This window comes from Sardina pilchardus, chromosome 11, assembly GCF_963854185.1.
Source record: "Sardina pilchardus chromosome 11, fSarPil1.1, whole genome shotgun sequence".
Classification (NCBI taxonomy): domain Eukaryota; kingdom Metazoa; phylum Chordata; class Actinopteri; order Clupeiformes; family Clupeidae; genus Sardina; species Sardina pilchardus.
In genome coordinates this window covers 15,880,002-15,902,378 of record NC_085004.1, presented here as the reverse complement: position 1 = coordinate 15,902,378, position 22,377 = coordinate 15,880,002, and the positions used below count along the sequence as shown (strand labels likewise).

General features: G+C 38.8%; 1 protein-coding gene across 1 annotated transcript; it reads right to left on the bottom strand.

The window, feature by feature from the left end:
• Nucleotides 1-16,832: 16,832 nt before the first annotated feature.
• On the bottom strand, nucleotides 16,833-20,757 carry LOC134096071 (uncharacterized). The gene is made up of 7 exons (XM_062549820.1): nucleotides 20,520-20,757; nucleotides 20,159-20,341; nucleotides 17,830-17,860; nucleotides 17,545-17,594; nucleotides 17,403-17,427; nucleotides 17,243-17,277; nucleotides 16,833-16,978 (listed from the first exon to the last, which is right to left on the bottom strand). The coding sequence occupies exons 1-7, from the start codon at nucleotides 20,707-20,709 to the stop codon at nucleotides 16,881-16,883; spliced, it is 612 nt and encodes a 203-aa protein (XP_062405804.1). The 5' UTR covers nucleotides 20,710-20,757; the 3' UTR covers nucleotides 16,833-16,880.
• Nucleotides 20,758-22,377: the final 1,620 nt, after the last annotated feature.

Genomic DNA, 22,377 nt, shown 5'->3' with positions numbered 1-22,377 from the left:
ATACTGTACATTAACGCACACATGCATAAACACACAAACACACACACACACACACACACTTAAAGACACTTACATAGACATACACACACAGACATGCACGCATACACATGCATACGCATGCTCAGACTCACACGCATGCACACAGACAAGGACCCCACACACACATAAACACAAATACGTACACACACCAACATACCGCACCCACATACTGTGCACACACACACACACATACAGTACCACTACCCCCACCGACACACTCACAAGCAATACACACACACACACACAAAACATGTACAGACACACACACACACACACACAATCACCCCATTACCCCACCCACCCACCCACACACACTCACACACACACACAGATAAGCACATACAGTATATACAAAAGCAAACGCACACATGCACACACTCATTTGCATGCACAAATGTTGCAAGAGTAGGTGGATCATGGATGGTGTAGGAGATGGAGACAAATTGACAAGCACGATTTATTTTTGCAGAGAGAATGTGCAGGACTTAGCGGTGGTCATATTTTGTACCACTTTGCGGTACAAATGTGGGAACATTTGTTACGAATTTGTTTTTCAAAATAAGGCAGATTATTACAACTGTGGGACAACTTATTATAACTACAGTATGGGAATTATTACATTTTGTCCAATTATAACAATGCAGTTATAATGTGTTGTTACTTACAAGGCTTCAAAGTAATTTCATCATCTTAATGTCATGATTTAGCCTGGGTACTACTGCTAACCGAACATTTGAGGTTGGGAAGTTCGGTCTGGCATTGCTCCATTGTGGCACAACTATGCTCGAACCAGAGCTGTTCGGACCAATCAAATTGTCAGGGCGGGCTTTATACGATGATGGACAGATGAAACACGGTCGAAACACGCCCCATAATTACGTCCCAATGGAGCAGTATCCGAGTAACAGGCTAGTCATGAGTGCTGATAGTGAAAACCCCTTTATCCTACTGTAAATGCTCAAATTGAAAATAAAATAGGCCTAGCAGCTCATATTTTAGGTCCTAAACATTTGCTCTTCAAAGTCAGTACAAACTGGTTAAACTAAGATCCATCTTGATATAGCTTTTCACTAATTTGACACAAACAAATGGCACTTTTGACTTATAATCAATAATACACATTTCATACCGCTGTCTATATTATTAATAGATAAGATTCAACTTTATTTTAATTGTGCAGAGTGCAAAGACAGTACAAAGACAACGAAATGCAATTACATTATATACAAAGAGTCGAAGGAGCAGAATATAACACAGCTAATGTTCCACTAGAACTGAATGAGCTGGCTAAAGAGCCTTCTGTGTGGTCTATTCAGAAAAAAAATACAATGCTGAACTCAAACTGAAATGCAAAATATAAAGACAAGCAACCTTTTTCCATAAAGGAAAACAGTATGAGCGAAAATGATTTCAAGGTCTCAGTAAGTGCTGATGCTGGTCATTGTTTTACAATGTTCCTTTCATCTTCACATTCTGAGAAAGCGTGACTAGGCACTATGACATCAAACAGGACAGGAAAGCTTGCTCACATTAAAGTCACTGTTTACAGTCTGTAATTCTACCACATGTTGGCATTTCAGCTGAACAGCCATCTAAAGTACACCCCTCACTTTGTGGGGATACATGTTGACAGGTTGGAGTATGGCTCAGCCCATCCCTCATTTGCACAGATGGACTCTTCAGGTGCCTGCTCTGCTTTGGCATTAGCTGTGTGAAACAAACACATGACCGAAAAGAGATTACCGACGGAAAAATAATTGGTCTATTAAATGGTTGTGGTGGTGGTGCAGTGGAAAGGGGGGCATGGTCAAGGGCAGATTAGGGAGATTATTTTTCTGTCTCCATATTTGTGGGAACCTCACAAAGAATAAAAATTCTTATAAATGCTAATTTAGGAGTATATGACAATACACTTTGAACTCTGTGTGGCCATATGCAATGATGAAGACCGGAAGAACTGAAGAGACCTGCACACTAAAATAACCAAGAGAGCATAATAAATTGAAAGTTAAAGTGAAAAATATAGACTTGTGTGCATACCATATATAACTAGAGATGTAATTCCAAGGAAATTACGAGTGCATGAAAATGCAAAAATGGTGAGGACTTTTATTTTGAAACAGTTGTGGGTAGAGGAAACAGTTGAACAGGATATGTACTCTTTAAGAGAGCCAGAAAGCCTGAGACAGAGAGTTGCTGCCAGGTGGCTTTGAACACCTGGCTTAAGATTCTAATTGCTTAACGACTTCATTGTGATGTCATAATCCAATGTTAAGTCTATGGGAGAAAAAATGTTTTTAAAAATTCATATAAAATAAACGATAAAGTTTTCAAAGATGAAATTTACATAGCTGAAGTCACCTAAGTAAGACCTACGCAGCGCAGTTTGAATGAAGTCTCTACGTCGAACGGTTGAAGCTGAATTGAACGCACAAAAAGTGTGGAAGAAGAATAATATCGATAATAAGAACTAGAAATGCAATTCCAAGGAATTACCAGTGCATGAAAATGCAAAAATAGATAGATAATGTAGATATGGTTACTAAGGTGTAGCTAGGGTAAACATGGTGGTTGCATTGTTTACAGAGTTGATAGTGTGAAGGTAGACAGTTTAAAGATGAAACATTCCAGTTCTAACTTAACTAATGATTTCTATTCATGTTAAAATGTTGATTAGCTAACTTAGCTAATGATTTCTAGCAATTACGCTAACATTTTTTAATTATGCTAGAAATGCTAACTTTACTAACAATGCTAACCAGGTTGATTAGCTAACTTAACCGATGATTTCTAGCAGTAATGTTAAAAATGCTAACTATGCTAACAATGCTAAATGTGCTAACAATGCTAACCAGGTTGATTAGATAACTTAGTTGATGATTTTTTGCAGTTATGCTAAAAAATGCTAACTATGCTAACTATGCTAACCAGCTATCTTGCTAGTGAGGACTTTTATTTTGAAACATTTGTTGCTAGGGTATCCATGGTGGCCACTATCAAAGAAACAAGAAGTTACTGCAGTATAATCATGTTGGTTGCTATGGAAACGGTCATAAACACTTAATTTTAATGGTTGCTATGTTGGTTGCTAGGTACATGGAGGTTTCATGTAGTTGACTGGAGGCATAGTGGATGATTACTGACAGTTGGAATGGTTGAACAGTTCAATAGTTGAGTAGTTTCAATGGTTAAATGGTTAAATGATTTAATAGTGTATTATTGCAGTGAGGACTTTTATTTTGAAACAGTTGTGGACAGAGGAAACAGTTAACAGGATATGTAGTCTTCTAAGAGACTGTATGCTTAAAGCCAGATAAACTGACAGTTGGTGCCCAGGTGGCCGGCCACCTGGCGTAAGATTCTAATTGCTGCCGTGATGTCATAATGAGCAATGTTAAGTCTATGGGGGAAATTGTAATAGTTTTTAACTAATAGTTTAAAAAGGATAAAAGTTACAAAGTTGAAAAATACAAAGCACACATCGCGTAAGTAAGACCTACGCGACATAGTTTGAATGGAGTTTCTACATTAAGCGGTTGCAGCTGAATTGCGTGCGTTAGAAGAAGAACTAGAAATGCAATTCCAAGGAATTACCAGTGCATGAAAATGCAAAAATAGATAGATAATGTAGATATGGTTACAAAGGTGTAGCTAGGGTAAACATGGTGGTTGCATAGTTTACAGAGAGTTGATAGTGTGAAGGTAGACAGTTTAAAGCTGAAACATTCCACTTCTAACTTAACTTATGATTTCTATTCCTGTTAAAATGATAACTATGGTAACTATGATAACCAGGTTGATTGTTAACTTAGCTACTGATTTCATGCAGTTATGGTAAAAATGTTAACTATGCTAACTATGCTCACAGTGCTAACCAGGTTGATTAGCTAACTTAGCTAATGATTTCTAGCAGTTATGTTAAAAATGCTAACTATGCTAGCAATGCTAACTATGGTAACAAGGCTAACCAGGTTGTTTAGCTTACTTAACTGATGATTTCTAGCAATAATGCTAAAAATGCTAACAATGCTAAAATTGCTAACAATGCTAACCAGGTTGATTAGCTAACTTAGCTAATCATTTCTAGCAGTTATGCTAAAAATGCTAACTATGCTAACCATGGTAACTAGCTAACTTGCTAGTGAGGACTTTTATTTTGAAACATTTGTTGCTAGGGTATCCATGGTGGCCACTATCAGGAAACAAGAAGTTACTGCAGTATAATCATGTTGGTTGCTATGGAAACGGTCATAAACGCTTAATTTCAATGGTTGCTATGTTGGTTGCTAGGTACATGGAGGTTTCATGTAGTTGACTGGAGGCATAGTTGATGATAACTGACAGTTGGAATGGTTGAACAGTTAAATAGTTGAGTAGTTTCAATGGTTAAATGATTTAATAGTGTATTATTGCAGTGAGGACTTTTATTTTGAAACAGTTTTGGACAGAGGAAACAGGATATGTAGTCTTAATGAGATTGTATGCTTAAAGCCTGAGACAGAAGGTGCCTCTCATATAGCGTTTACGCGTCCTCTCTCGCTCCTCACTGATCTACATAAAGAATGATGGAGCGGCAACAATGGGATAGTCTAGCCCTTCTTCTATCTTTCTTTATGTAGATCATTGAGGATCGAGGAGCGAGGGAGGACATATAAACGCTGCTTGAGAGGGACCCACAGTAAATACTTTAAAAGTTGTATGTAGATAGTCTAATTAATGTTGATAGACAGAATGTTTAATGGATGTTGATAGGCAGATTGTTTAATAGATATTGATTGACAGTTTAATGGGTGGATGAGTGAATGGTCTGAAGAAGATGAATGGATAGAAGGTTGGATGGAATGTGCCTTATATTCTTGTTAAGAGAGACACTGATACAGCTATCTGAGAGTAGTTGATACAGGTGTAATCAATTTAACTGGCTAGTCTTAAGAGAGCCACAGTGTACTCTTAAAGCCTGAGACAGAGTAAATAATTTAAAAGTTGAATGTAGATAGTCTAATTAATGTTGATAGACAGAGAGTTTAATGGATGTTGATAGACAGGTTGTTTAATAAATGTTGATAGACAGTTTAATGGGTGGATGAGTGAATGGTCTGAAGAAAATGAATGGATAGAATGTTGGATGGAATGTGCCTTATATTCTTGTAGAATGGAGAGACAGCTCTCTACTGAGAGTAGTGGATACAGATACAGGTGTAATCAATTTAACTGGCTAGTCTTAAGAGAGCCAGCCTGAGACAGAGTAGATTGTTTAAAAGTTGAATGTAGAGCGTCTAATTGATGTTGATAGGCAGACTGTTTAGAATGGGTGGATGAGTGAATGGTTTGAAGAAGATGAATGGATATAAAGTTGGATGGAATTAGGAGGACTTATTTTGATACTGTTGTGCGCAGAGGATACAGGGGAACAGAATATGTAGTCTTCAGGGATATTGTAAAGCCTGAGAGAAACTGACAGTTGGTGCCCAGGTGGCTGACCAGCTGGAGTAAGATTCTAATTGCTGCCGTGATGTCATAATGAGCAATGTTAAGTCTATGGGGGAAATTGTAATAGTTTTTAACTAATAGTTTAAAAAGTATAAAAGTTACAAAGTTGAAAAATATAAAGCAGGCATGGCATAAGCAAGACCTACGCAACAACGTTTGAATGAAGTTTCTACGTTAAACGGTTGAAGCTGAATTGGCTGCGTTAGAAGAAGAAGTTTAATAACTAGAAATGCAATTCCAAGGAATTACCAGTGCATGAAAATGCAAAAATAGATAGATAATGTAATTTAGATATGGTTACTAAGGTGTAGCTCGGGTAAACATGGTCGTTGCATAGTTTACAGAGAGTTGATAGTGTGAAGGTAGACAGTTTAAAGATGAAACATTCCACTACTAACTTAACTAATGATTTCTATTCATGTTAAAATGTTGAATAGCTAACTTAGCTAATGATTTCTAGCAGTTATGCTAAAAATGCTAATTATGCTAACAATGCTAACTTCACTAACAATGCTAAACAGGTTGATTAGCTAACTTAACCGATGATTTCTAGCAGTAATGCTAAACATGCTAATTATGCTAACAATGCTAACTTCACTAACAATGCTAAACAGGTTGATTAGCTAACTTAACCGATGATTTCTAGCAGTAATGCTAAACATGCTAACTATGCTAACAATATTAAATTTGCTAACAATGCTAACCAGGTTGATTAGCTAACTTAGTTGATGTTTTTTGCAGCTATGTTAAAAATGCTAACTATGCTAACCATGCTAACTAGCTAACTTGCTAGTGAGGACTTTTATTTTGAAACATTTGTTGCTAGGGTATCCATGGTGGCCACTATCAGGAAACAAGAAGTTACTGCAGTATAATCATGTTGGTTGCTATGGAAACGGTCATGAACACTTAATTTTAATGGTTGCTTTGTTGGTTGCTAGGTACATGGAGGTTTCATGTAGTTGACTGGAGGCATAGTGGATGATAACTGACAGTTGTAATGGTTGAACAGTTCAATAGTTGAGTAGTTTCAATGGTTAAATGATTTAATAGTGTATTATTGCAGTGAGGACTTTTATTTTGAAACAGTTGTGGACAGAGGAAACAGTTAACAGGATATGTAGTCTTCTGAGAGACTGCATGCTTAAAGCCAGAGAAACTGACACTTGGTGCCCAGGTGGCCGGCCACCTGGCATAAGATTCTAATTGCTGCCGTGATGTCATAATGAGCAATGTTAAGTCTATGGGGGAAATTGTAATAGTTTTTAACTAATAGTTTAAAAAGTATAAAAGTTACAAAGTTGAAAAATACAAAGCCCACATCGCGTAAGTAAGACCTACGCGACATAGTTTGAATGGAGTTTCTACGTTAAGCGGTTGAAGCTGAATTGCGTGCGTTAGAAGAAGAACTAGAAATGCAATTCCAAGGAATTACCAGTGCATGAAAATGCAAAAATAGATAGATAATGTAGATATGGTTACTAAGGTGTAGCTAGGGTAAACATGGTGGTTGCATAGTTTACAGAGAGTTGATAGTGTGAAGGTAGACAGTTTAAAGATGAAACGTTCCAGTTCTAACTTAACTAATGATTTCCATTCATGTTAAAATGTTGATTAGCTAACTTAGCTAATGATTTCTAGCAGTTACGCTAAAAATGCTTATTATGCTAGCAATGCTAACTTTACTAACAATGCTAACCAGGTTGATTAGCTAACTTAACCGATGATTTCTAGCAGTAATGCTAAAAATGCTAACTATGCTAACAATGCTAAATTTGCTAACAATGCTAACCAGGTTGATTAGCTAACTTAGCTGATGATTTTTTGCAGTAATGCTAAAAATGCTAACTATGCTAACAATGCTAACTATGCTAACCATGCTAACTAGCTAACTTGCTAGTGAGGACTTTTATTTTGAAACATTTGTTGCTAGGGTATCCATGGTGGCCACTATCAGGAAACAAGAAGTTACTGCAGTATAATCATGTTGGTTGCTATGGAAACGGTCATAAACACTTAATTTTAATGGTTGCTATGTTGGTTGCTAGGTACATGGAGGTTTCATGTAGTTGACTGGAGGCATAGTGGATGATAACTGACAGTTGGAATGGTTGAACAGTTCAATAGTTGAGTAGTTTCAATGGTTAAATTATTTAATAGTGTATTATTGCAGTGAGGACCTTTATTTTGAAACAGTTTTGGACAGAGGAAGTAGTGAAACAGGATCTGTAGTCTTAATGAGTTTGTATGCTTAAAGCCTGAGACAGAAGGTGCCTCTCATATAGCGTTTACGCGTCCTCTCTCGCTCCTCACTGATCTACATAAAGAATGATGGAGCGGCAACAATGGGATAGTCTAGCCCTTCTTCTATCTTTCTTTATGTAGATCATTGAGGATCGAGGAGCGAGGGAGGACATATAAACGCTGCTTGAGAGGGACCCACAGTAAATACTTTAAAAGTTGTATGTAGATAGTCTAATTAATGTTGATAGACAGAATGTTTAATGGATGTTGATAGGCAGATTGTTTAATAGATATTGATTGACAGTTTAATGGGTGGATGAGTGAATGGTCTGAAGAAGATGAATGGATAGAAGGTTGGATGGAATGTGCCTTATATTCTTGTTAAGAGAGACACTGATACAGCTCTCTGAGAGTAGTTGACACAGGTGTAATCAATTTAACTGGCTAGTCTTAAGAGAGCCAGAGTAGGCTACTCTTAAAGCCTGAGACAGAGTAAATAATTTAAAAGTTGAATGTAGATAGTCTAATTAATGTTGATAGACAGAGAGTTTAATGGATGTTGATAGACAGATTGTTTAATAGATGTTGATAGACAGTTTAATGGGTGGATGAGTGAATGGTCTGAAGAAGATGAATGGATAGAATGTTGGATGGAATGTGCCTTATATTCTTGTAGAATGGAGAGACACAGCTCTCTACTGAGAGTAGTGGATACAGATACAGGTGTAATCAATTTAACTGGCTAGTCTTAAGAGAGCCAGCCTGAGACAGAGTAGATTGTTTAAAAGTTCAATGTAGAGCGTCTAATTGATGTTGTTGATAGGCAGACTGTTTAGAATGGGTGGATGAGTGAATGGTTTGAAGAAGATGAATGGATATAAAGTTGGATGGAATTAGGAGGACTTATTTTGATACTGTTGTGCGCAGAGGATACAGGGGAACAGAATATGTAGTCTTCAGAGAGGAGCCAGAGAGAAACTGACAGTTGGTGCCCAGGTGGCTGACCAGCTGGAGTAAGATTCTAATTGCTGCCGTGATGTCATAATGAGCAATGTTAAGTCTATGGAGGAAATTGGAATAGTTTTTAACTAATAGTTTAAAAAGTATAAAAGTTACAAAGTTGAAAAATACTTTGCCCACATCGCGTAAGTAAGACCTACGCGACATAGTTTGAATGGAGTTTCTACGTGAAGCGGTTGAAGCTGAATTGCGTGCGTTAGAAGAAGAATAATAAGAAGAAGTTGAAGACTAGGAAGAACAGTACAGTGCATTTTCATGCACTGTAATAATAAGAAGTTGAAGAAGACTAGGAAGAACAGTACAGTGCATTTTCATGCACTGTAATAATAAGAAGACTTGGAATAACAGTACAGTGCATTTTCATGCACTGTAATAATAAGAAGTTGAAGCCTAGGAAGAACAGTACAGTGCATTTTCATGCACTGTAATAAACAGTATAACAGTAGAGTGCATTTTCATGCACTCTAATTATGTTGTTGCATTCTTCTTCATTGCTACAAAATAAGAGGATACATGGTTAGAAATACTGTAGATATAGATACAGTAGATAGATAGATAGATCAAAGAGTAAGAGAGGAAAAGAAAAAGTGCAATAGAGGAGAGTTCATCAGTGCACTCAAATGGCGTTGATTATCATGTGTAATGTGAGGAGGCTACCTGGTCCGCTTTCTGTACCTTTAATAAAAACCACATGTTCAAATGAAAAACCTTTAATGTATAACTACTCGTATATGAATTATTGTGTTTTCATTTGCCTAGCTTTAAATTACCCTTCATTTTTACATAGGGAGCTGGTCCCCCTCAATGGAGTGTACTATGTTGTGCCACCATCTTGCTATAGTAGCACAGAAAGAACAAACCAAAACACCAGCTCTACGGAGGGTCTCTTCTGTTTACGTAAAGCCACAGTGTGACCAGCCTCTAGAGGAGAGGTCGCTGAATTGCAACTTGCATGACATCCTCCATGACTCCACAAGTTGGCACTTAAAGACTATTTCTTTTCACAAAGATCAGAGTACAAAATGTACTAAATAAAACAATCAGATCATAAAAATGCTGACCCGGGTGCAAATAATCAACATACTATTTACACCCGGGTGCAAATAATCAACATTACTATTTACACCCGGGTGTAAATAGTGTAATAATCAACATTACTTTTTACACCCGGGTGTAAATAGTGTAATAATCAACAGTAATATTTACACCCAATGTCTTAACATCCATGTACCCTGTCAATAGGCCTGTGTATTTACCAGCTCTACAGTAGGCTAGGCCTAATTTAGTTTTTAACAGTTTTTAGCTGTTTAGCCATGTCTGCGTTACTTGGGAGTGATTTTACAAATATTAGGCTAATGAGTGGTCATGTGGTAGCTTGATCAAAGGCAAGCTATAGTTCAAAGAGTTGTTTTCTGAGTTGTCTTCCAGGCAGCGCTGCCACTGTTGACTTAAAGGCACTTAATCCTACTCCTAACCTTAACCCTAACCTTAACCCATGCCTAACCCCAGGCAGCGCTGCCTTGAAGACAACGTTGGGGGCTCAAAACACCAAGAAACCTTTCTACTCACAACTACTGAAGCCTACTCCTACTTAACTGTACTCATAACTGAAATAAAACTAGTCAATCTTTGACAGGTTCAAAAAGCACAAACTCTTATTTGCCGCGAGGTAACGTCATCTAAAATATTGTTTTAATAATCCTAACTTGTTAGATTTAGGATTTAGGTTGGCCATCTCCTGCCAAGATGGTCCCGCTATGTTGGATTTCAGTTTTGGGTGCAAATAAGAAAATGCCTCCATTCCACTATTTACACCCGGGTGCAAATAATCACTCCGTTTTTTTTAAATCTGCTATTGTAACAGAAGAACCCTAACCAATACATAAGAACCAGTTAAATTCTTGTCAAACTGCAGCATCTATGGTAGTGGAAAAAGACCAGGGGTCAGCAACCTTTTCTCTTAAAAGGACATTTTTTTCCACCAGAAACAAAAATAAATCTGCCTGGGGTCACAAAGATGTCAGAACCATTTGAAAGTAATCAGTTGAAACATCTCTGTCTTTATTAGCCTCAGGCATATGGCATACTGACCATACTCTGAGTCTGCATATATGCTGTATTGTAGAGTATAACATTTTCACCAACTGTTAATACGTTGGGACAGCTTGTAGCTTAACGACTATGAAATTGTTAGAAATATTGTATAACTTAAATTTTTAGATAAGCTAAAGGGCCCTTGGAATAGATAGACCAAAGACATCGTGGGCCCTAATATCATGACAGTCTGAAGTGTAGTGCTAAGTCTATAATCATCACAATACAAAGCTTATTCCTATCGTAGACTTGAGTTTTTCATCATGCGCGTCTCTTTTTTTAGCATCGTGCCAAGGGGTGTGGAAATGAATGACCTAAGGAGGGGTCTGGCGCATTAAAAATTGCCTAAAACACATTGCCCTATTGAGCAAGGCAAACCTGGTCAGAAATCTGTGGTGAGTTGTTCTTATGTTATTACTGTTGCTGCTTGCTATTAAAGGGAATGACAGATGTCACACTCATTGTTTTAAAGACACACCTCTGGTTAATCCAAAGGATTAGTACCATCTTCTTGAACAATGCGCCAGACGAAATGTGGGCTGTACATGCCCAAAAAGAGTTTTGCACAGGTGACCAAGCATTTCAGACTGTCATGATGTAGAGGCCTATTTGTGTGCTGGTGTTGCACATAGCCAAACAAAAACCCCAAACGTTTTTAGACATCTGGTTACATAGACAGACGTGACTGTCCTCACATAGAGGTACTGCTCATACAGCTACTGTAGCTGATTGTTTTTGACCAGTATTTCCATCATATTTCTGTCATGTTATCACAACACTAACAAAGCTGAAATGATGAACACGACAAAGCAAAACTGCAATGCAGTGAAAACTTGGGAGAGTTACAGTAACAGATTTCCTACGAGTAACTCCAGCTAGTAACCCCTAACTAGTAGCTCCTAATGAACATGCTACATAATGCTTGTTGTGTACAGTGCAGTGAGTGTGGCAAAAAAATCAGGAACAACTCACATCTCTTCAGACTGTACTGATAGTACCAAACCATCAGTATCAAAGCCCCCAGTGGTAGAAAACGAAGTAATCGAAAGAGACTAGAGTTGTCTGCCTGCAAAACTTCCTCCAACATTGATGTGGGTCTAGCTTCCTCCAACATTGATGTGGGTCTAGGCTTAGATGTAACAACTGCAAATAAAGAAAATAAGAAAATAATAGTCATAATTAATATTCAGAATGATCATTTTCAGACTTTATCTCCAGGTACACACCTGGAAATATATACAGCATTCCAGGAATATTATCTACATTTCCATGATCTTTTGAAAGAGCCTAAGAAAAGTTGTCCAAAACATTCTACTGTACATTACCTAAAGTGATATAGGTGACGTTGTTGTCTGTTGAAGAAACAAGTTCGGGGCTGTATTTGGTCTTTGAGTACACACAGCTGTAATGGCCGGTGTCAGACACATTAACGTGAGGGAGTTTGAAGACGACTTCTTCTCTATTAACATGGAATTCTTCTACTTGGATCCCGATTCCATCTTTGCACAAATACATGGTTGAATAGGCCTTGTTTTTTTGCATATCAAAAAGTGTGCACTTGAATTTCACATCTTCTCCCTCCAGTGCTTGATCTTTTCCATAAATAAATGCTGGATTAACATCCACTATATCTGCCACAAAACACAGAGTATAATAAGCAAAAGAGCAAGAAGAAAGAAGAGGAAGAATAAAAACAACAACAACAACAACAATGGCATCGACAACAACAATGAAAAATATAGCTGCAAGCAGCAATGTGGGGGCCAAGCAGGCATGTCAAAAAGGCCAGAGTTGCCACGGTAACTCAATGCAGTTACGTCAGGTATGTAGTTTTAAGCAGTCACAAGAATTTTGATGTCAAACAACCCAAGATTGGCCGAGATCCAAGCCCACTTCCTGTTTTGCGGCTTCGCCGCCAATTTCGATTGGCTGTTGCGGGTGAACTGTTTAAGATATCATTCCGAAAAGCAAGGCCTATATTAGACTCGGGCTGAAGATCATCTGTGTGAAGTTTCGTGAAGATCAGACACATTTTGCAACCTGTGGAAATGTTTAAGGGATTTTGATTAAATCCAATATGGCGGCCGAATAAAATATGATGATGTCACAAATTCAGCTGGGTCATTCTAAGGACCTCCAACAGTTTAATCAGGCACCAGTAGCAAGTTTTAATTCCAAATACATCAACAGCTACAGGCCAAAATGCCTTTTTGCTAATTGCAGCGCCCCCTAGAGGTCAAAGGTCACCAAATTTCTTGAGCCTCCTTCTGATGGGGTCCTGAGTCCATGTACTAAGTTTGGCTTTGATGTGTGCAAGAGTTGCTGAAATATGATCCCACTTCCTGTTTGGCGGCTTCGCCGCGAGTTTCGATTGGCTGTTATGGGCCAACGGTAACAGTTCCGAAGACGAAAAGCACGAGCTGAATTAGTCTTGGTCTGAAGATGCTCTGTGTCAAATGTGGTGAAAATCAGAGAAAAAATGTGACCTCCAATACATTTTAAGTGTTTTTGATAAAATCCAAAATGGCGGAAAATCCATCATGGCGGAAAATGACGTCACAGGGTGCGTTGAACTCGGGCAGGTCCAAGTATTCCAATGATACCTGACTTTTGAAAATTGGACTTACCGGTCAAAAGTTAAGTGCGTGAACGCACATCCAACTTTGACCTGTTGGTGGCGCTAGAGGGTTCAAGGTGCCAGCATGAAACTTGGTGACATGAATGATGGGACAGTGCCGAATCAGTGTGCCAAATTTCACAACTTTCCCGTAGTTGGTTCTATGGGCTGCCATTGACTTCAATGGCAGAGGAATAACAATAATAATAGTTTATAATAATAATAATAAGAAAACTAACAAACACAATGGGGTCCTCGCAGCTTCGCTGCTTGGCCCCCAATAAGAATCATTTTAGACAGGAAGTGGTATTGAACTGACCGTACCAGTCTGAAAAGACACATCCACAACAGCTGCAAGCACTGCAATTTAAAACGATTATTTTCAATCTCATTTACTGGCACTTATCACTTGAAATTTCAGTATTTCTAGAAAGGTACGGTATACTCACAGAGGGTAAACTGGACCATCAGTCTTATCATGTCAAGTAGCCTACACCAGTGGTTTAGACTAACGGCTCAAGCAAATAGCACTTCAAGTGGTCTACTATTTTAGTGCTACCTGCAGAAAAAAACTCTCATGTGGGTGGACGTATGTAGTCAGGGTGTTTTTTTTTAATACGTATTAAAAAATATGATGTTCATCAAAATACGCGATTTTCCTAGCCCCTGCTATTTCTGCTTACTTCAGGTCATGGTCTGTCTGGATTGCAGCGCCTGGCATAAGCTGGCAAATGTCATGGTAATGTAAAACATGTTACTTTGCTTTATGCTGGTGACTAGTGCTATACTGTAGTCTAGCCTGGTTGACACCAGAGCACATATCTCTCAAGTGAGATTCAGAGTGGGTTTGGAAAGGCTTCATTGACTTATGACATCCAGGGGTTTAACAAGCCGTGTAATTGAAGTTAAAGGTGCTGTCAGGGATTTTACACGATTTAAAATTTTTCATTTTTTTTTTTTTTTTTTTCCTTTGGTCGCATTCAGCAATCATCTCTTATACCTGTCCCGAGTAAGGTCTGTGGGGAAAAAAGTGGTCACAAACCTAACCAAAGATGCATGCAGATCAACATTGTTGTTTTTATTTTGAAAGCAACTACTATTTTACGCCCAGCGCCTTACATGTGTGCGTGGATGCATACAATGTAAACACTCTCACTGATGTGCTGGTGCATGCCCGTCATTAGGTCCTTATTAAGGGGTCTTCAGCCTGTGTGGAGTTCCTCTGGAAATACTAAAGGGAGGGGCAAGAATCCCCTCTGGTGTGTTTTGTTTGGTCTTAGGTTAAAATATGATGTAAGTTGTTCTGCTATATAATGCTACATGTTTTTTTTTTTTTAATTATTTGTCTGTGTTCTTTGTACTGCGTGTCACTCATCGTCATTGTTGTAGAGCAGACATGAGGGTGGGTTGGTCAAAGTCTGGTCTACCATAATACTGCTGATGTGTATAATCATAATGAGTGAGTATTCCTTATTCACCGTTTTGTATTTATTGTGCACACACACACACACACACACACACACACATTAACTCACACGCGTGCACACAGACAAGGACCCCACACACACATAAACACAAATACATACACACACCAACATACCACACCCACATACACACACATACATGTACACACATACAGTACCACTACCCCCACCGACACACTCACAAGCAATACACACACACACACATAAAACACGTACAGACACACACACACACACACACACACACAATCACCCCATTACCCCCCACACACACACACACACACACACACACACTCACAAGCGAACAAACACACACAGATAAGCACATACAGTATATACACAAAAGCAAATGCACACATGCACACACTCATTTGCATGCACAAATGTTGCAAGAGTAGGTGGATCATGGATGGTGTAGGATATGGAGACAAATTGACAAGCATGATTTATTTTTGCAGAGAGAATGTGCAGAACTTAGCGGTGGTCATATGTTGTACCACTTTGCGGTAAAAATGTGGGAACATTTGTTGCGAATTTGTTTTTCAACATAAGGTAGATTATTACAACTGTGGCACAACTTATTGTCACTACAGTATGGGAATTATTACATTTTGTCAAATTATAACGATGCATATAACAATGAGTTATAATGTGTTGTTACAAGGCTTCAAAGTAATTTCATCATCTTAATGTCATGATTTAGCCTGGGTACTAGCCTGATTACCATCGACTTTCAAAGGCTCTGCGAGACTTTAGTCTGACCAAGAGCCTGTGCTAACACGGTTTCTCCAAGCGCTGGTTGACCCGCCTCCTTTAAGTGCCTCGATTTGCTACTGGTCGATGTCAGAAAGCGGTTTGTCGAGTTTAAACCAATAACAACACTCTTTCCTCTGCCTTGAACACGCCTCTACCCAGAGCCTTTGGAGCTGCTCAAAGTTGATTGGTTCTCGACCAAAGGGGGCAGTTCCGCAGATTTCGGGAACTCAGAAATCCTTCCCGATTAGCAGTTGACCAGACCAGCGACAGCAAAAGCCGAAGGTGTTACGTCACTGGGAGGGCGTGCCAGGCTACCTGGGTACTACTGCCAACCGAACTTAGCCTGCTCACAACATTTGAGGTTGGGAAGTTCGGTCTGGCATTGCTCCATTGTGGCACAACTATGCTCGAACCAGAGCTGTTCGGACCAATGAAATTGTCAGGGCGGGCTTCATACGATGATGGACAGATGAGCTATATCGGTTGAAACACGTCCCATAATTACATGTGCTGATAGTGAAAACACCTTTATCCTACTATTAATGCTCAAATTGAAAATAAAATAGGCCTAGCAGCTCATATTTTAGGTCCTCAACATTTGCTTTTCAAAGTCATTGCAAACTGGTTAAACTAAGATCCATCTTAATATAGCTTTTCACTAATTTGACACAAACAAATGGCACTTTTGACTTATAATCAATAATATACATTTAATACCACTGTCTATATTATTATTAGATAAGATTCAACTTTATTTTCATTGTGCAGAGTGCAAAGACAGTACAAAGACAACGAAATGCAATTACATTATATACAAAGAGCCGAAGGAGCAGAATATAACACAGCTAATGTTCCACTAGAACTGAATGAGCTGGCTAAAGAGCCTTCCGTGTGGTCTATTCAGAAAAAAAATACAATGCTGAACTCAAACTCAAAAAATAAAGACGAGCAAAATTCCTCCATGAAGGAAAACCGTATGATTGAAATAATTTCAAGGTCTCAGTAAGTGCTGATGCTGGTCATGAGATTTATTTGTAGCTGTTTTCCAACGTTCCTTTCACCTTCACATTCTGAGAAAGGGTGAAGGGTACTATGACATGAAACAGGACAGGAAAACTTGCCCACATTAAAGTCACTCTTCACAGTCTGTAAGTCTGGCAAAATGTTGTTGACAAACCATCAGATCCCTGGTTTGCATAGGTGGACTCCTCAGGCGCCTGCTCTACGTTGACATTAACTGTGTGAAACAAACACACACGAATGGAAATTTTGTTTAATGAGATTACTGACCGAAGATTGGTCTGGTAAATGGTTGTGGTGCAGTGGACAAGAGGGCGTGGTCAGGGGCACTGAGATTATTTTTCTTTCTCTACATTTTTGGGAACCACTCTGTGTGGCCATATGCAAACTGATGAAGTTTGCACAGACCTGCACACTAGAATAACCAGGAGAGCAAAATAAATTCAAAGTCAAAGTAAAAAATATAGACCTGTATGCATACCATATATTACTTTGTTGAAGCATTCTTCTGCATTGCTACAAAATAAGAGGAATACATGGTCAGACACATCTGAGATGAATGAAGTACACGGTCAGAAACACCTGAGATCCTAAGGAAACATAAAGCCATTAAAAAAAAACCCAATGAGAATGTACTATACCTTATTGGAGAATTTGGAGTTCTCGCTGTTGTGAAGTTCATAATGTTAATACATTTGACACACTATTAATACACGGCTACGGTGAGCCAGTGAAGATAATATGGTTTTAATTGTTTTGCTAAAATAGTAACATGTACAGTACCTGATATGGGAGGACCGGTCATACCGACGGCACGTTTGCCTTGAACAACTCTGGTGTTAGACAGAACAAGAGATAGATAGAAGAGAGAAGACAAGAGAGAAAGAGATGCATAGACAAAAACAAGGGGAAGAAGAAATGAATATAGATAGATAGATAGATAGATAGATAGATAGATAGGCACAAAGAGTGAGAGAGGAAAAGAAAGTGCAAAAGAGGAGGAGAGTTCATCAGTGAGCTCAAATGGCGTTGATTATCATGTGTAATGATTAAAAGAGATGAGGCTACCTGGTCTGCTTTCTGTACCTTCGATAAAACCCTACGTTCAAACAAAAAAAAGCATTTAGTGTATAATTACTCATACATATGAATCATTGTGTTTTCATTAGCCTAGCTTTAAATGGCCCCTCATTTTTACATAGAGAGCAGGGCCCGTATTCACAAAGAATTTTAGGGCTAAAAGTAGCTCCTAACTGGCGAATTTAGGGAGGAACTCCTAAAAATAATGGGCGTGTCACTCCTAACTTTATGACTCCTAATTTTTTTCACTAAAAGTTATTCACAAAGCATTTTAAACCTAAAAGTAGCTCCTAAGTCTAGGACAGCGTAAAAGAACTCGAGAGGACTTCTAACTCACTAAGACCTATTCACAACCCGCTTTTAGTGGCATTTCACGTCGCGATGTTTTGAAATGACCGTGCAGTGCAGGAGCTCGCTGTCATGCAAGGGAATAAATGTGCATTGCAACTAAGGATGCAAATGCAATAATGCCACCGACAACCAAAACCACCATTGCATGTAAACTAAATGTAACGTCTCATTGTGCCTAATTAAATTAAATCGCTTCTCTCTTTGCAAATAGAGGCTACGTGTTTTCATACAGGTTAATTTAAAACATGTTGCAAATATACTGCTCCAGTCCATAGTGTTTCATTAAGCCTAGGCTTGCTTTACTCTTTATTCAGTAAGGCTATGCCTATTTATTCATCATCTTCCATCCTTCACAGCCCGACATAGCGCACGCATTCTCACCAGCTAAGACTTAACACCTGTCACTCAACTCGTCATTGTAGGGGAGGTTTGCCATCATTCCCGCGTTATAATCACCAGCCAATCAAGGTGGTCACTTTCATCAAGCTCGCGCATGAGTAATGACGTCAACCATAGCAACGAAGACTCACTTTTAGTTTAGGAGTGGGCGTTTCTCCTTACTAAAAGTAGGTCTGAAAGGCTTTGTGAATAACTTTTAGGGGAAAACTCCTAACTAAAATCTTCTAGCGCGATTTAGGAGTACTCTTAGTGGTAAGATAAAATGCTTTGTGAATACGGGCCCTGGTCCCCCTCATTGTATGCCACCATCTTGCTACAGAAAGAACAAACCAAAAACTAGCTCTACAGCCGCTAGACTAGAGGATGGGTTGCTGAGTTGCTAAGAGCTGGTCCCTTCATTGGAATGTGCTACTGTATGTTGTGCCATCATCTTGCTACTGTATAGCAGCACAGAAAGAACAAACCAAACACTAGCTCTAGGGAGGGTCTCTTGTGTTTAAAGCCACAATGTGTGCAGCCTCTAGAGGAGGTTGCTGAATTGCAACTTGTATGACATCCTCCATGACTTATGTTGGCCCTTAAAGAAGAATTCAAACAATTCACATATCGAGGTCATCGAGTACTGTCAGTGTGAAAACAAACCCCATCAGGTTATGAAAATCCTCCAGCTCTTGGCTGCAGCAACTAAGTAAAAACTACTGTTTTCCCTTTTTTGGAACCAACAGTTCTCAGTGATATCAAGAAACAGAGATCTATCTGAAAAATCACCAGATTTGTGCTTTAAGGACTATATGAAATTGTTAGAAATATTTTATAACTTCCATTTTTAAAGAAAGCTGGCGAGCCGACCCCGAGGAGCTCAGGGCCGCAAGTGCCCGCAGGCGGAAGGTTGCCTACCCCTGGAATAGACCAAGAACATTGTATGTGTACTGGTGTTGCATATACCCAATCAAACACCCAAACATTTGTAGACACGATAGAGGCCTGTATGTGTGCTGGTGTTGCACATAGCCAAACAAAAACCCCAAACATATTTAGACATCTGGTTACATAGACAGACGTGAGTGACTGTCCTCTCATAGAGGTAACTGCTCATACAGCTAGCTGACTGTTTTTTTTAACAGTATTTCCATCATATTTCCTGTCATGTTATCACAACACTAATGGGGCTTTTCCAGTGCATGATATCAACTCGACACGACTGTACTCGATTTTGATACTGGGTGTTTGTTTTCCACTGCAACAAAGTACCTCCACAAGCTAGCCGATTGCCATATGCTGAAGAAAACAACTGTAATGTCATTAACGTCACCTTTTGGTACCGTCTTAGCTCGCTTGGAACCTCAACGGAGGTGTTACCAAAAATAAGCCCCATAACAGAGCCGAAATGATGGAAACAACAGAGCACAAATGCAATTCCAGTGATACAATGAAAACTTGGGAAAGTTCCACAATAATACCAACTAGTATCCCCTAACTAGTAGCCCCAAACAAACATGCTATACGTAATGCTTGTCGGTTGTGTATGGTGCAGTGAGTGTCTGTGCCAAAAATAGGGGCAACTCACATAACTTCAGAATGAACCAGTAGTACCAAACCAACATTATCAATGCCCCCAGTGGTAGAAGAAGAAGTAACAGAAAGAGACTAGAGGTGTCTGCCTGCAAAGCTTCCTCCAACACTTCCTCTAACATTGATGTGGGTCTAACTTCCTCCAAGATTGATGTGGGTCTAGGCTTAGATGTAACAACTGCAAATGGATAAAATTACACTCATTATTATATAACAATTATAGTCATAATTATTATTCAGAATAATTATTTTATAAATATTATATCTCCATGTACACACCTATAAATATAAATCCAGAAATGTTATCTTAATTTCTATGATCTTCTAAATGTTGTCCAAAACATTTGCTACATTACCTAAGGTGATGATGGTGACATTCTTGTCTGTTGAAGAAACAAGTTTGGGTTTGTATTTGGTGTTTGAGTGCACACAGCTGTAATGGCCAGTGTCAGACACATTAACATGATGGAGTTTGAAGAGGACTTCATCGCTATCAACATGGAATTCTTCTATGTGGATCCCGATTCCATCTTTGCACAGATACATGTTCGAAAAGGCCTTGTTTTTTTGCAAATCAAAAAGTGTGCACTTGAATTTTACATCTTCTCCCTCCAGTGTTTGGTTTCTTCCATAAATAAATGCTGGATTAACATCCGCTAAATATGCCACAAAACAGAGTATAAGAAAAAGAAGAAGAACAACAGCAATGACAACAACAATGAAAATAAAACTTTTAGACAGGAGGTGGTATTGAACTGAACGTACCAGTCTGACTAGACACATCCACAACAACTGCAAGCACTGTAATTTAAAGATATTATTTTCAATCTTATTTACCGGGTGGCAGTTATCACGTGTAATCTCAGGATTTTTAGAAAGGTATACTCACAGAGGATAAACTGAATCATCATTGTTATTGTTGCCCTTCTTACTGCACCCTACCTTTTAAAAAAAATCCTAGAATTGTTGCTAGAATTGCTTAAAAAAATAAAAATGTTTACATTTGGCTGACGATTTTTAACCAAAGCGACTTACAACATGGTAATGTAATGTACTGTAATTGTTATTATGTCAAGTAGCCTACACAAGTGGTTTAGACTAACGGCTCAAGCAAATAGCACTTCAAGTGGTCTGCTATTTTAGGGCCACCTGCAGAACAAACTCTCACGTGGGTGGGCGTACTGTATAGTCGGAGTGGGGTTTTTTACTTGTATGATCAAATATGACGTTCATCAAAATACTCTATTCTGTTCTTACTTCAGGTCATGGTCTGCCTGGATTGCAGTGCCTGGCATAAATTGGCAAATGCCATGAAAAACATGTTACTTTGCTTTATGCTGGTAACAAATGCTATAGGCTAGCCTGGTTGACACCAGATCTCATATCTCTCAAGTGAGATTGAGAGTGGGTCTGGAAAGGCTTCATTGACCTATGACTTCCAGGGGGTTTAACCAGCAGTGCAATTAACGTTAAAGGTGCAGTTAGGGATTTTATACGATTTCAAACCCATGAAAGACTAAAGACTTAAGACTACTAGCTCCAAAAAAGATTGTTCTGGTATATAACGCTACCGTAAGTGTTTTTTTTTTTTTCTGTGTTCTTTGTACTGCGTGTCACTCATCGTCATTGTTGAAGAGCAGACATGAGGGTGGGTTGGTCAAAGTCTGGTCTACTATGATACTGCTGATGTGTTTTACAATAATGGGTGAGTATTCCTTATTCTTTTGTATTGATTGTGCACATACAAAGGCAAGCGCACACACACACATATGCATAAACACACAAACACACACACACATAAAGATACATGCACAGACATACATACATGCACAGACATACACAGTACACACAGTAGACATGCATGGACACACATACACACTCAGGCACTCAGGGGGCCATTACCCCTACACACACACTCGCAAGCAGACACACAGAGAAGCACACATACAGTATACACAAAACACATGCACAAATGTTGCAAGAAAGGGGATGGAGTAGGAGATGGAGACAAGTTGATTTGAGCATGATTTATTTTTGCAGAGAAAATGTACAGGACTGAGCGATGGCCATATTGTGTACCGCTTTTCGGTACATCTACTGTATATAATGCACTAGATTAGTTTTGCAACTCCCATTTGTATTGGCCACCTCAAAATGTAATCATGTATTACTAAATGTGGGAAAATTTGTTACATATCGCATTCAAGCAGTTTT